This window comes from Leptopilina boulardi, unplaced genomic scaffold (genome assembly GCF_019393585.1).
Source record: "Leptopilina boulardi isolate dan_hultmark-lab unplaced genomic scaffold, ZJU_Lbou_2.1 LbouV2_208, whole genome shotgun sequence".
NCBI classification, from domain to species: domain Eukaryota; kingdom Metazoa; phylum Arthropoda; class Insecta; order Hymenoptera; family Figitidae; genus Leptopilina; species Leptopilina boulardi.
Genome location: NW_026137761.1, coordinates 2,017,658 through 2,034,170, shown reverse-complemented (window position 1 = coordinate 2,034,170; position 16,513 = coordinate 2,017,658). Strand labels below are relative to the sequence as shown.

The window sequence follows — 16,513 nt, the reverse complement described above, 5'->3', positions numbered from 1 at the left end:
GCAACAAAAATTTTATGAAGACAATGAGAAATTCAAAGTAAAATTTGAAGTGATTATTTTAAAATAACGCGTGTATAGTTCTTTGTTCGCAGCTTATAGGGATGTAAATTTACTAAGGGATAAACGAACAAAGGGTCACGTGGCTAAGGGAATTCCCTTTTCGTGAAAACTGAGACTTCTATCGCCCTTTATTCTAGAATCTCCCTCGCATTTATCGATCTATCAGTAATTGGCACTGCGTTTTCAAATTTAACAATAATCAATATTCTTTTTTTATTTAAGCAAATTTCTTTGTCTGCACAGTAAAAAAAAAGATAACGAGTTTCAAAACTGGTTTAACAAGAATTATTGTTTGACCTATAGAAGAATTGTTTCCTTCCTTATTCATTATTGACTATATGTATAAGCTACTAAAGAAAAGTACTAATAGATTTTTGCATAAGAAAAGCTTTTCAGAACAATTGTGATATGTCATTTATATAAATCTTTTGTAAATTAACCACCAGTTGGAAAGAATTTGTATATTAATTTTGGAAAAGGTTCAAAGTAAAAAACACTATTTTAATCGTATTCAATGCCATATTTTATTAAAAAATCATTATTGCAAAAATATTACTGAAGTAGTCTTTGTGGAAAAATGGCGATATGCATTTTTTTTGGTCACACGCAGTATAAAAATTTACTATTTTACATTTGTATATCTCGTATATATTTGGAAACTACTATATTCATAAAAATGGCACTAATGGTCAAATTTACAAAACAAAACAACGAAAATGAACTTGGAACCAAAATTTTACGATACCTAATAATTTAAAATTATTAGGCTGTAAAATAAATAATTGACTAACGCGAAACACACTCATGTAAATGGCAATTATCAAAATATTTATCTCGTCTTAAAAATACTATTGAAAAATTTGATTTTTTCATTCACTTTGATATTATAATATATAACTATCGTATATACATACTAACACTGTACAATAACCCTCAGTCTGTGAGTCCATAAATATAGTATTTCTTAAATAAATATTTTATCTTATTTAACTTTTATTAATATTTATTATGAGTAGGTACTCATATATGACTATATCTATTGACTATGTCACGTTAATTATCACGCCCAAAATACATTTTGTATTTCGTTGCAATTAAAAACTTGTTACACTGAAAAAAAATTTATTTCATTCTAATAATTCATACCAAAAATTTATATATTAAAACCAATATCATTATATTGATTCAAATAATAATTATTTGATAAAAATAAATAATCATTATTGATACTAGACAAGTAACCGATTATTTGAATATGAAATAAGTTTATTTGTTTTCAATGTAATCTTTGAAATTCCTGAGTGCATCTCGAGATACAATATACATATATATAATAATTTAAAATTTTTACAATAGACATTTGTACAAAAAAATTGATTTAGAAGAAAGTTCCTAAAAATTATAGAAAATTGAGGTAAAGTTTCAAAATAATTGATTTGTACTTTACGTTTCTATTAATATTTTTTCAAAATTGAAAAAATATCTCTATTATTTTTAATTTTCTGTACAGGAAATTGTATATATTTTTATTTTACCGTTCTAATGAAAAAATTAAAAATACATTATTCATTATTACAAAGAGATTTTCCATTTTCTAATTATAATGAGCAGTGGTATGAAAATTGTCAATAATTTTTTTATCAGAACGACAGTTTGAAAATACGCAAATATAGAATATTTAAACACAATAAAGACTTTGGTACACTAGAAATGATTTTATGTTATGGGTAAACTATTAAGATCAATAACTGCATCAAGTTATTGCAGAAGGTAATCATTAATAAGCTAATTCAGCGCCCCAGGGTCTATAAGGTTTTCCATGTTGCTGTTGAGGATATTGTCCTGGATATTGGCCCCATCCGAGAGTGGTACCTCCTAAGAGGGGAGGCATACTTCCTGAGCCTGGAGGCATTCCATTCGATACTGAACTCGGTGAATCATAACTCGTAGTTGTTGAGCTTGAACTCAAAGTTGCACTCGATGGAACTGCAGTTCCTGTTGAATGAGGATGTTCCCTGTGGAAGCTTTGCAAATGAGAAAGTAACCTCAGTCTCAAAGGATCCCTCTCATCAAGACCTTCCATTGTCACTAAATATCGACCCACTTCTGCTGCACATTCTCCCCATCCCACAGCATGATAATCCATCGCTAATTTCGTACTGTCATAACCTTCTGGTCCTGAAACAATTAAATTCATTTTTTATCAAAATAAAATACTCATGATATTTACAAAATAAGATTTTAAAGTTTTGGAAAGTTATTTCTAAATTGAACTTGTCACGCCATTTTCCCTTTTTTCCACTAGTGGAGTTGCCGACATTGACGTGTTTGGCTTTAGCAGCCGGCCGTGTTTTATTATGATGGGGAATGGGACAGGTAGCGTGGGAATCGTTTAGACCCCCATAGGCTCACGTATTTATATATAGTCCATGAAGGGTGGCTTGTAGCATGATCATCTCATAATAGTATGCAAGCATCTAACCCCGTGAGACTTTGGGTGCATGGGGTGCGCGACCAAAATAGTCAAAATGTAGAAATTACTAAAGTAGTAGTCTGTACAATGTCACTTTTAATCAAATTACCAAAACTTTGTCAAATGTATTTTTTCTCATTCAATCAATACACAAAAGACTCATATATAATTCCATTACTTTGCGGTATCAATACACCCCACTGCTTAGTAAATATTGCTTTTTTATCTTCTCTTCATTCAATATTAATCCCTTTCTTCCACACACTTTATCTCAATTCTCTTTTATATGAATTCATTCAAGAACAACTTTACATAAAATTAGATACATATCAGTTTCGTTCAATTAAACAAAATTTCTCTATTTTTAAATAAACTTGGTTGTTTGAATAAAATTTTGTTTTTAATTAACCAAATTTTATGATCAAACTAATAAACAAACATTTTTGAGAAAGGAAAAATGACCTATTATACTTTTGTTGAAATCAAAAGAAAAATGCAAATTTTTGGCGATAATTGTATTTTACATAAGAATAACACCTTTTGATTGTGTATATCGATTAAGGAAATAAATCGTGTGCAATGAATTTGAAAAGGACTAAAATGGTTTCTTGTGGGCAATTGATCGAGTGAGATATCTCGCCTAGCTCTCTATCATTAATTGGGAATATTAAATTTAATATCACTTCGCAGTCGACCTCTCGAGTCATGCCGGGTAACCACCCTACATTTGCAAACACTCGAGTACAGAACAATCGTTAAGCAATATTGGAGCTGGTTTCCCACAGAGTCTACATCTGCCCCATGCCGTAGCTGGCACCTATACATGTATATATCCCATAGCTATATACTTGAAGAGGGGCGCGAGTGTTTCCCCTTATCCCCACTATTACACCCCATCACCAATCCCTCTTTCGATATGTTCCCTCTCCTTCTTGCACCAATCGTGGGAACGCAACTCGGAAGAGTTGTTGACTTCCTGTGCTTCCCACAGGATCTCGATTCTTACTATAGCATTGAGAATGAGAGAGATCTAGCACCTGCTCTAGAATCGAGCTCTAAACGTCGGCATTCTAAAGATGACACCCCATTCATGGAAACTCGACAAACTTTTTAGCACAATAATCGTAAGTAAACTTTGCTGATGCTTAATACTTTTCTTTCAGAAATCTAGGTCAGTTTGAAGAATTATATTCTTTTTACATTTAATTAAGTTTTCATTTATTCTTTTCAAAAAAAAACACTAGCAAGTGAAAAAATGTCAATTTAAACATTTCTATTCACTAAAAACTAAAAGTATATTATTCAAATAGTGATATTATTTTAACTGAAAACTGTTTTTGTACCAATATTTGTATTTGTAACAAATACAAAAATTATTGGTACAAAAACAGTTTATTTAATTCAAATAAAAATTATTTAAATAACATAGCTCGACAAAAAAAAAATTATGCCTGTCGATAAAGCTGCCATATAGACAATATCTTAAATTTCAGGCACTAATTTCATGTTGACTTGTGTAATCTTTTAATGCAAATAAATATTTATTTGATAATAGTCGCAAGTAACCGATTATTTGAATCAAATAATTTTTTCTTAGGTATAAAAAGAAAGAAATACTAAAAGCCTGGTAAATTTCATGAGGAAGTGATATAAATTTGTTTTTTTTTACTAAAATACTATTATATATAATTATGTAGTTCGGAATTATACAAACTACATAACTATAGAAATTTTACAAAGTGATATAATTAAACACTTAATATAATGAAGTTATTATTACATTAAGTTAATTATTCAATAATTAATAGTTTTTATAACTATAAAACCAGATGAATCAAATTTTAAAAATCCACTCAAATTTATCAATACAACTTTTCTTTGTGTAAACATTCATGCTCTTTAAATGTTGTTATAATATGTGTGAAATACATTTATAATTTATATTTACACTAAGTTTAAACTTAAGTACCGAGTGAAAAATCGGATGAAAATCAAAAGTGACAAATGAGAATGTAGTTATATGGAAACACCGAAACAGTAACAGTTAATTGGTGGCTTTTGTCGAAAGAAATCAAAGGTATACGAGGGTGTGTTGCCAGTCTAAAGAAGGACTTTTTGGATTTGATGCCATTCAGGTCCTAAGTCTGTACTTTAGTAGGTAACAGATGGCGATTCGGTTATCGGGTTACAGTTAGTTAGCTTCGCCCTGTGCCCTTGCCATGCCGCCCTTACGGTCAACAGGTGTCTTCCGGCCAGATAAAAAGAAACTAAACGAACACTCGATCCCACAGCCACTGTAACCTTAATCGTAAGAGAAATTTCAAAACAACGCTTGTTTGTAAACAAGAGTCCTCTTCCAATTTATGCTTGTGTATTATATACTTCAATATTCATAAATTCAAAACATAATTAAGTGGAATTTCTGTTACTTTCATTAAGCTCCTCATTCACGTTTCCTTATTGTATAAAGTTTCACATTTACAGCAGTGTAAAAATACCAATGCTAGTTATTATAAATTACTCTTATTGTTCTTTGCATGAAGAATTCTTTTTATAATCAAGTACTATTTTTTTCAAACTATAAACAATTATTATTATTAATAAATAGGACTACAAGTGAAATAGTCTTAAAAAAATTGGAAATCTAATTTGAAAAATTAAAACTTTTTTTATGAACCGGAATCGTTCTAACGCAAATCAGAGAATAAACTTCCTCCTGCTTATTTCTACGTTGCCGCCTACTTTCGGTTACCGGAAGACAAGGGTTGTTCTTGAAGGGTTAAATTGAAAATCAAAACGAAGGTTCAAAACGGAATCTCTCAACTTGTATAAGATCGAGTCACATTTAACGGACAAGTAATGTTATTTCCGGCCGTTGATACTTTCTTCTCACAATATAAACCGTTAAGAAAATAGTTTATTGATTATAAACATATTTAGTGCTCTTCACATTTTTCTTTGCATTAATTTTCTTGATTAAAAAAAATAATAATATAATGAACTACTATAGTGAATATAGTTAAAATTTGTACTTGATATATATCTTCTCATGAATATTCAAAGAGTTCTTAAAAAAGATGAAATTACATTTTCCTAAATTTACCTTTATTTCTGATGGTACGCAGATGTTCAACGGTGAGTTGAAGTATTTCCGCCTTTTCTAATTTTCCGCTGTGTGGATCTCTTGCCGCCGCAGGTACCAATCTTCTGAGTTCACCGAGGGATGCATTTATTCTATCTCGACGTTTCTTTTCAATCATTCCTCTTCTCCTTTTTCTTGATGCATGTTGACAAGAATCACCTCCAGGCGAGTTGCAACTAAAAATTAATTTTTTCACTTTAATAAATATTAAATAAAACTCTACACAGAAAAAACATAAGCTCACGTGCATACGCTACCAGCAACAAAAATGAGTCTAGGTTCTTTCTGTGTACTCAACTTTATTAATTAAACCATTAAAAATAATAATACGAATGAATTACTAAAATTAATTTACTAGAATTTTCACTTGTTATAGAATTTCATTAGCTAGAATTTTCTTTGAGTCCAAGTTTAATATCTTCGAATTTATTAATTGACAGGATTTCTATTTAACCGATGTTTCATGAAACAAAATTGTTATATTTAACCGAAATTTGACAAAAGTTCTATTTGAAAAAATTAACATTTTGCTCCAATTTTCATTAATGAGAATATCTATTTTGATGAATTTTTGTAAGATAGAAATCTGAAATTTCACCGAATTTTTATTTTTAAGGAATCTTAAAACGCCGAATATTTCATTTGAATTGTAATTTAGTTATATCGTTCATCATATTGCATATATAATAACGCAAAGATTTTTAATAATGTCGATTTAGAAAATTTTAAAACAATATTTTAATTTTATAATTATTTACAAAAATCTGTAAAAACTTACGGTTCTTTGCCACTCTCCTCCGAAAACACATCATCACAATCCGAATCACTTAAAGTCCTTTTAAGATTTCTCTGGTGTCCTTGAGCTTGAGAATGCTGCTGTGCCTGTTGATTGTCCTGAGTTCTAAGTTCCGTTCCATCAATTTTCAATTCCGGAAGTTCGTGACTTGGTCTCAATTCTGTTAAATCGGGCCTCATACCAGACATATCTTGATGCCTAATATCATGTGGCCTCTGCATTTCCGGATGTCTTAGTTCTGGCCTTATCATCTCAGGATGTCTCTGCATTTCCGGATGCCTCAGTTCCACTCTTTGGAGATCAGGATGCCTTAATTCGGGCCTCAACTCACTGGGATTTGTTATTCGTGGATCGGTATTTCTCATATCGTGATGATGCCTCATATCCGGATGTTGAGGAGGTGTCTGATAAGAGGGATGATGAGGGGGTGGAGGATAGCCCCAGTGATGAGACGCTGGAGCACCGGAGAGGCTGGAAAGGTGACCTGATGGACCCATAGTTCCTGTACTAATTTCAGAAGACAGTAATGTACTATTGTCATCCGAACGAGCGACTACAACTCGCCACATTTTTTAGAAAAATTTTTTTTTACACTTTCAATTGTCTATTTGGATGAATTCTTCGAATACTGTTGTGTATAACTGAGAAGAAAAAAGTTTTGACGTTTTCTCGTGACCTTGATCTTGAGGGAAGACAAACGCTTTCCCTCTCACCTGTGCGATATCGATTTCATCCTCGTGGTGTTATTCCATAAGCACACAACAGTTCCACATGTTATTTCACAGTTAAAATCACTTGATAAGAGAAAATAAATAGAGATACATCACAAGATAAGGTCACTTAAACTTTCTGTTTCATCAATTATTTCTATTTGTCGTCGCTTATTGTTGAGCAAATAACAACATTTCCTAATATCGTCACCAACTCACAAATAAAAAATCTCTCCAGTTTGTGTTGATTATAATAAATTGATCGAAATTGAGAGTTTAAAAGGTGTTTGCACAACTAAAGACAATCACGTGTAATCTGCCGGAATGGCGCGAGATTAGATGAACTTCCGAGATCGGCGGGAAGTGCGCAACGTCCAGTCGGCGGTCGTTTAGGGAACCGGGTGTCATCCACACGCGACACCTTCTTCTCCTCCTCCTTCTGATTTTCGCGAAATGATGTCTGATCGTTTTGGTATCAGACGGAGACGTATCTTGATAGGAAGGAAGAGGAGGCAAGAGAAAGGGATTTTTGGTGTTACAGGATGCGTGTGCACTGGTCGCGTGGCGGCAAACGTATGTCGTGTGCGGGCGGACGATCGCGACACACGACCTGATACGGGTGGTGGGGATCGGTAAAATGTTTCGGAGTGGGAGAAGGAAGGCGAAGGGCGAACCACCGACCGGCCCTTCGATATCCTATATGGAAGGTCCTGGGGTTTATGGGGTCCTGAAGTAAGGGAGGGTTGCTGCGGAGGTACGAGAAAGGGAGCGAAGGCGATTTCGTGGGAAAGCGTGTGGCGCATGGTACACTTAGATTGTTATGGGGGGATGAATCTTGTGCACGCGGCCAACAAGAAAGGTCGCATGGTGCAAGAAGATGATAACGATGTGATAGGCGTAAGGTCGAAGGTGAGCAAAAAGAAAGAACCTTTAAGAGTCGGAGGAAACGAATTTCCGTCGATTTCTAGGTCAAATTCCTTTAACTTTGCATACTGACATGGAAAAACAATCTTTTCACTATGGCAATGCATACACGGGAAAAAGAGAAACGTTGGATTAATACCGTTTTCCGATTGGTTCAACGTCAGTGGGCCCTGTCACGATTTCGGCATTGATTCAACAGACTTTTACTGTTGAACCTACTGTCCATCTATTGTTACAAGTAAGTTGATCCAACAGACACTGCCTACAGCGCTCCTTGCCGTTGAACCAATCGGAAAACGGTATTAATCCAACGTTTTTCTTTTTCCCGTGTAATGAGTTATATTAATTGACACTTTCGTGAAACCAATGTTTAATATAATTTAAAAACTATCATTTTAAGGAAATACATGTATTTTTGAAAAAATTTCAAAAAGAATAATTAGTACACACAGTTAGAAATCGGACTCTAACTTTACACCAAAGAGATTGAAATTGTATACTTACTTGTTAATGCTTGCATGACAATGGATGGACAAAATACTTTAAACCAATGAAATGAAAACATATTTGCACTTTTTTTTCGGTTAAGACCTTCCGCAGATTTTCACCGGACCATAAAATCTTAAGAAAATCTTCAAATATTCGGCCTTCTTCAAAAAGAATATGTAAATTATGTGTTTAACCTCAAGGACTAGATGTACGCGCTCAAACTTTTACAAAATTAATATTTGCGAATCAAAAATGATAACAAATGACTTTGAGATTATGGTGCAAGATAGGTCATTTTTGGGGATTATAGTTAAAACATTAAGCTTCAAATTAAGCCCAAGTGGAAGGTTCTACGACCTTTTGTTTCAGTGTTAGAGGTACTCAAAGTTAGCCAAAAAAGCGATTTTTGAACATTTTAAACCCGTTTTTCTCAAAAACTAGAGCTGATAGGAAATTTTCGTTTACGGATTCGTGTTCGACATGAAAAAACCTATCAGAATCAGGTCTGACATTTGCCGCACCAAAAAAGTTTGCTAATTTTGTTGGCCTGTGTTATTGATTAATAAAAACAAATACAAAAAAATTTGACACATTTACTTCAATTTATTCATACTTTTTGGAAGAAACAGACTTACCCTCCTCCGTAGTCAAACTTACCCGCACCTCAGATCAATTCTTCATTTTTACCATAGAAATTTTAATTACAATTTATTCAATATTTTCATTAAAAGACAATTCAAATAACTATTCTGTTTTATTTCTGAAGGTTGTCTTTGTACTATCAAAGAGTTTTTATATACTCAAACATTAAAATTAAGTAACTTTTTTTATACTCTAAACTTTTTTTGGGCGAACTTACCCACCTTTCCCCTATTCTTGATATAGTGACCAAATCAACGAAGCAAATTCAATTATATTAGTCTAACTAATGAAAAATGTAAGACCTTTAACGCTAAAACATTTTTAACCGCAATGCATTTGTAGTAACAAAGCCCAAAATTCTAATCGCGTTATTGACAACATTTAGATGTATTCCAAAATCCAATTCTGAGTCTAGTGTAACTCCCAGGTCGCGTATATTTTTTAATATTAAGAAAAAGTTTATTATTTGATGACCATTTATTTAGTTCATTAGGATCTGATTGAACATCAAGATTACCATAAAACTTTATAGAAATCATTGTTACCACATAATACTTCAGACCCCGACACGGTTAGTGGAAAATTTTTTTTACAGAAACCATTACTTTATAATTTGACTTGCTAGGTAGTTTGAAACGATGGTTACTATGACTTGTTAACATTCAATTTTTAAGCCATCAAAATCAACATTTTAAAATTTAGAGCGCAAAATTAAATTATAACGCGCATGGTCAAGCTGTGAAACAAAAACGTGAGGGAATTAAATGCTCTGCATAGGATGAAATGAAAGCTTAAACATTGCTTTTTAGTATCAAAAATCAAACAACTTCGTTTTGAACAATTAAAACAACTTAGAACAGGTTTTTGACTCACAGTGTGAGTTAAATATGACAATAAAGTATAGAAAAAAAGCAAAAATTTATCATTATGTCGAGCTACCTAAAATAACCAAAAAGCTTGCGAAGCAAACTTTCAGATGTTTACCACTGCACACAGAAAAAACCTTGTCTCATTTTTGATGCAAATCAAAATGAGCCAATGCTAAACGACATAGACAGTGGCGCCACCAACCTGGTTCATTTTTGTTGCACATCAAAATGAGCCGCCTACACGGCTCATTCTGAGTTCAGTTTTTTTCTGTGCAAGCTTGCATCTTAAAATTTTTTTTTTTTTGTAAACCTACATTGAGCACAATGTCTGTACTGCGCAATGTACAAAGCTTTGCAAGCTTACGTTGCAAGCTTTTCGTGCAAATTTACTATAGTGGTAACATTTTGCTAATTGTATAAAAAGCTTGTAGGTGAATTGGTACGGTTAAAGCCCATAAAAACACTGTACAAAACTCGTGCGCGCGCAGTCACAAAAACTGTTCTCAGTTGTTTAAATCATCTGATATAAAATTTTTTGGTATTGGATCTTAAAAAGCAATGTTTGAGCTTTCATTTCATCCTATGTAGAACATTTTATTCCCTCACGTTTTTGTTTTACAGCTGTGCAAAAAATGCCAAAAACGCGCTTTTTGGCACTTTAAAACTCTTGTTGCTCGAAAACTAGAGCCAATTGGATATTTTCAAGGTCAGATTCGGATATTCTACGGCAAAAATCCTATAAGAATCGGCTGTAACATTGTAGTCAACAAAATTTTGTCGGCCTGTGTAATATAAGTGTTACGAAGAGGAACAATTTTCTTGAATTATACAAAATTGTTCCTTTTTGTATCACTTATTTTATTTGACATACAACACATATTTTTTAAACATTTGTTTTTATACCAAATAAGTTCGCTTCGAGTCCGGAACCCTCGATTTCAGTGCGAGTGTAACTCGCACTTGTCCGATTTTTTTTATTTTAGAGTTATAACGACTGAAGAAATAAACTCAAGGAAAAAGTCCACTTTTTCCACTTCTTATCATGTTTATTAAATTATTTACATGAAAATGAAAATGAACATGAAAATACGTGAAAATAATAAATTTGAAGCCCTTTAGATAAAATTTTTTTGTTATTGGGAGAAAATTTATGATTTTCTCTAAAATTATCAATTTTTTCTTGACAGCACCTGAAAATCCAACTCCAATCATCCTCGCTATATTTTTTGTGTTATATAAACGTAAAAATACGTCAAAATGTATAAATATGAATCACTTGATATAAAATTTTTTCGTTTTTGCGGAAAAATACATTTTTTTCTTAAAATTATCAATTTTCTTTAAAAATTTGATAAAAATTGATCATCAACTCCAATCGTGCTTACATTTTTTCCCTATAATTTTCACGCAAAAATACATTTATACAGCAAATATGAACTGTCTGGGTTCAATATTGTGTGCGCTAGGGAGATTAAACCATTTTTTTGAAATTTTTGATTTTTCCTTGACAACGCTTTGTAAACTGATCCGAATCAAGTTCGCTATATTTTTCCTGTAATTTTCACGTAAAAATACGTAAGAGTACAAAATTTGAGCTCTTTATGTCAAAGATGTGGCTGCTGGGGGGGGAGGGGTACATAATCATTTTTAGGTATTTTTCGTAAAAATTCATGATTTTTCCTTGACAACGCTATGATAATCAATTCAAATCAGGTTCTTTAATTTTACTACTGATTGCTTACGATGTAACCCCGTATAGAAATTGACACTTTTTATCCCGATTACCGAACTGGCCCCTGGTTAGTAAATTTCTATGGACTTGATCAGGGCCAAGCCGGGTTGACATAATTAAAAAATTTTAAAACTAGTGAAAATACATTTATAGCGTTTAATGAAATTTTTAATAAATATATGAATATAGATAAACATTTTAATAATTATTAATTTAATTATTTGAGATCAAATTTTTCCCCTCACCGTAATTGAAACATGTTTAAGATTTCAGTTGGCTTTAATTACGGCGAACAAAGTATCTCATATTTGTTTAAATAATCGATTTTATAAAGTTAAAATTTTTTTTATTATCTAAATAACATAAACTTTCAGTTTAATTAGTCTTAAATTGACTTTTTGTAATAGAAATGTCGAACTTTCTACATCAAAGGTGTCATGACTATAATCGCGCCGTATAATAATTATTGCCGAAATATTTCCATGAAATCTGCAATATTTGATGTAATATTAGAATATTGAGAAAATAAATGCCTCGATGCTTCCTGCTCCAGCTATGCGTACCTATTCTAATTATTACTGAGGGTGAATTTCACCCAGTAGGTAATCAACTTTAGAAAATCCGCATGTTGGATGAAAATTGAGGTCTTTTTTATATAAATATTTCATAATTAATTATTAGCTTATTAATGTTAATCCACTCATGAAAGATTCTATACTTCATATTCCAAGTGAATGAAAAAATAATATTTGATTATTTCAAATAGTTTCTTTTTATTTAAAATGATCATTCTGTTTTAACAGTTTTTCACAGAGCAAAAATTTGATTTTCTCCTGAGTCCAAAAAAGTGAAATTGCTTCTAAAGATTCTTTTCCAATTCCCTTTGGTACATGAGCGCTTCTTTGCTATTACTGATCAAGTAATCATATCAGATAGAGCGAGTGCGGACATAGAGAAAATGTCCTTTGATATGAGCCACCATGAAATCCAACTGGCTCCACCCTCGCAGCCCTTCTCTTGCAATGTTAGCAGGCCATGGGGTCAGGATGACGTCGCACAGCCTATATAGGTATATATATATGTATGTAGTCGTCCAGATATCTACAGACAAATAAGGGAATCGATCGAGGGTGCGTACAATAAAATTCACACAGGAATCGCTCCTAACACGCGCTCACACGATCATTGATACCGTACACTGTCTCTGGGAACGCCACTGACTAATCGAATTCACAAAATTTCCGCAGCGATTAACTGCCTGATTACCACCCTGTCATGACTTCACCTTATGTGTTTTCATTTACATTAGGATTAATATATATTTTCAGACAGACTCCAGAAAATCTCTTTCGGTTATAAATGTCAAGATAATTTTTATACTTTAGTAACGTAACAATTAACTGTAAATGAATATTAAAGAGGACTCAACTATAAAAATGGATTGAGTCATTAAAAATTTTAAAAAAACATTTTAAAATGTTTAGGAAAAATGTTTTAAAAGCAAAATAAATTTTATTCCACATTGAAATTTTTTTTATAGAAAAATTTCGCTTCTTAGCACATTATTCCAAAATTGCAAAACGGTAATAATATATTTCAATATTAAGCGCACGTTACAATTAAGGGGAGATTACAATGATTTTGAGGTTTTTTTCAAAGATTTTTTTTATAGTAAAAAAAATATTTATTAGTATCAATTTTCTTATGATAAAATGTACATTTTAAAGAATCGAAAACAATTTTTGTTTCTTTTTTTGATTAAACAGTCTAATAAAAAATGGCTGCCGAAAGAGGAACATTTTAAAAGTTTGTCACACTTTTTCTCTGGTGAGGGTTCACGTGCAATAAGGGGATACGCATGAAAGTGAAAGTCCCCGCGTACCGCGATTCTTCGGCTGCGCGAAGGACTAACGAAAATCCTGCGCGTCCCCTTATTGCACGTGAACCCTCAGTTAATATAAAAAGAAAAAACCAAAATCTTTCTTAAACTGTACTATTTTGGCTATCGTGTAAACTAGAATGAGAAATATTTATTGAAAAAGAAGCGATTGGTAGACTTTTTTCATTTTTCGACAACGATTTTGCAACTTAAATTGTTTATAACTTTTAAAAATATTAATGGATTTTAAAAATCCTAGTTTACACGAAAACTGCACATGCAAGGAACATACTGTCTCAATTTGAAGTTAATTGGTTGAATCGTTTTAAAATGAGAGTGTGACAAAGTTGAAAATGTGCTTGAGAAAAACGCGTTTAAAGTTTTTTAAGTAGAAATTAAACAAAAAGCGATTCTTACTCAATCGGCAATACCGGCTACATACATAGATCCTTCTTTGGCTTCTAAAAGATCATTTTCAAGTAATCTATTGCCAATCAAGTAGCAGTGAGTGCCTCTGAGCCGTTTACTGCTATAATATACGCGTGCGTTCGCGCGCTCGGTGAGTTGTTGCATGTTGCTACTCAATTTATATCAGTTCTAGCCCATGGAAATACTTTAGACTATTTTTTCCGTGTTCTTAAATAGTCATACCGTGGATGTACCAGTTACCGTCCATGTCCCAGTATCCGTCCATTTTACAAATATCTCGTATAGTAATTTAAATTATTTTTTAACAATAATTTATTCCTTTTGGCACGCAATCGACTTATTAGTTTAAGTAAACAAATAAAAGAAAATAATTTTTTTATAAATGTTATTTTGAAAATTAAACTGGACGGAAACTAGGTCTTAGGTGGACGGCAACTGGGACATCCACGGTACTAATCAAAAATGAAAAAAAATAATTTCGAGTTTTTGAAAAAAAATCACCGTAATCTCCCCTTAAGAGACCTTATAATTTAATTCGTTACTTTACTACTTACATATTATATTATTAAATAAATATTTCCCTGTACTAAATAATTTTGATTTATATCAAATAAACTTATTTCAATTAAATTAATTTTATAAACATTATTATTATTATTTAAATTATTATTAAAACGAATAATATTTCAGTGGAACAAACAAATGCTCAGGTTTATATATTTGGAGGAGAATCACGCCATTTCAACATATCGTTGACTTTGACACTTTCAATTTAGCTAAAAAAAATTTTATCTTTTAGTACTCTACCAAAAAGGGTTCCATGATTTTTTTAAAAAAATTTTATCAAGCTTTACATGATATAAATTTTTCAGAATTTTGGTGATTTTTTATTTAAAAATGCATTAATTTTTAAAAATTCCTAAAAAAATGTGAAAAATCGTTTCCCCACGACCGAACCAGGCTTAAAAATAATATTAAAAAATGTCAACCATTTAATATTCAAATAAGAGTTTGAAATTTAAAAATTTCCATTCAAAAAGTTTTTAAAAATATAATAACTCTTACAGGTACCCTACAAAGGTGTAAAATATTTGAATTTTTTTCTAAAATATAATGAAGATCCAAATTCACCTGTTGCTATCAAATAAGGAATACCTGAGTCTAACATTGAATTAAAACAATTATAGTTACACCACTGGAAACCCTATGTATATATATATATATAGTATCCTGTGTATCTCCAAGATCTATACACACACGTCCTGCACACGTCCTTGAAAGGAATGAAAAAAACACGAAAGAAAAAAAAATGGATCACGTGCCTTATGGACCCCTGGACTGATGTGAGCAAAAAGATTAAGGTGGTCACCCCAAAAAAATTGCTTCCTCCCGAGTTCCTGACATTATGTAATTTCTTCCTGCTTTCTCTCTTTCACAACTCTATATAGGTTCCCACAGGTTATACCCTCCTCGCACATATATATACAGATTTCATCCTCTTTTCGTTGTTCGAGACCAGCTGGAGAATTGTCACCCTTCTGCACAAGAAAATAAAACCATCGAGTTTAAAGCGCATCTGCACATACGTCTTTTTGTCGAACAAAAGTAAATTTTACAAAATAGTAAAACATTCAGAGTCATTAGAATTTGAATTAAATTAAAAAATTTTAAATCATTATTGCGAAGCAGAGCATGTGATAACTAATACAAATAAAACTTTATTTGTTAACATAAACATAATTTTAGAAAAATATTTTTTTAATATCTACTTAAAATTAACCTACAAGACTATACAAAATTATTAATTTATTAACCATTTAAAAAAATTATTTTTATATTACAAAAAAGAGACACATGAATAAACTCTAAAATAAATTTTTTAGAATAATTATATGCCCAGGTGCGAATTTCGGTCGGCCGCCAGAGATGGTTGGTTGGCCCATGGTCGGCCCAACTAGGGCTGCACGAGAGTCGGCCGCCCTAATTGGGCCGACCATGGTAAATATTGTCACCGAAAGGTGGCCCGACTGTGGGGGATAATGGTCGGTATGACTTGGCAGCCACAGTTGGACTAACCTTGGCCGCCCTAGTTGGGCCGACTATGGAGAACAATGGCCGGCATGACTAGGGCACCCACAGTTGGGTCAACTATGGGGAACTATGGTCGGCATGACCTTGGCAGCCACAGTCGGTCCTAGTTGGGTCAACTATGAGGGACAATGGTCGGCATGACTTGGACAGCCACAGTTGGGCCAACCTTGGCTGCCATAGTTGGGCCGACCATCTGGCATGACGGTCGGCAGCCACAGTTAGGCCAATCTTGGTCGCCCTAGTTGGGCTGACTATGGGATCGTCGGTTAACATGGCT

General features: G+C 32.5%; 1 protein-coding gene across 1 annotated transcript; it reads right to left on the bottom strand.

Annotated features, from left to right (window-relative positions):
* Positions 1-1,598: 1,598 nt before the first annotated feature.
* LOC127278609 (hairy/enhancer-of-split related with YRPW motif protein-like) lies at positions 1,599-7,050 on the bottom strand. Its single transcript, XM_051300409.1, has 3 exons — positions 6,454-7,050; positions 5,637-5,851; positions 1,599-2,238 (listed from the first exon to the last, which is right to left on the bottom strand). The coding sequence occupies exons 1-3, from the start codon at positions 7,038-7,040 to the stop codon at positions 1,838-1,840; spliced, it is 1,203 nt and encodes a 400-aa protein (XP_051156366.1). The 5' UTR covers positions 7,041-7,050; the 3' UTR covers positions 1,599-1,837.
* Positions 7,051-16,513: the final 9,463 nt, after the last annotated feature.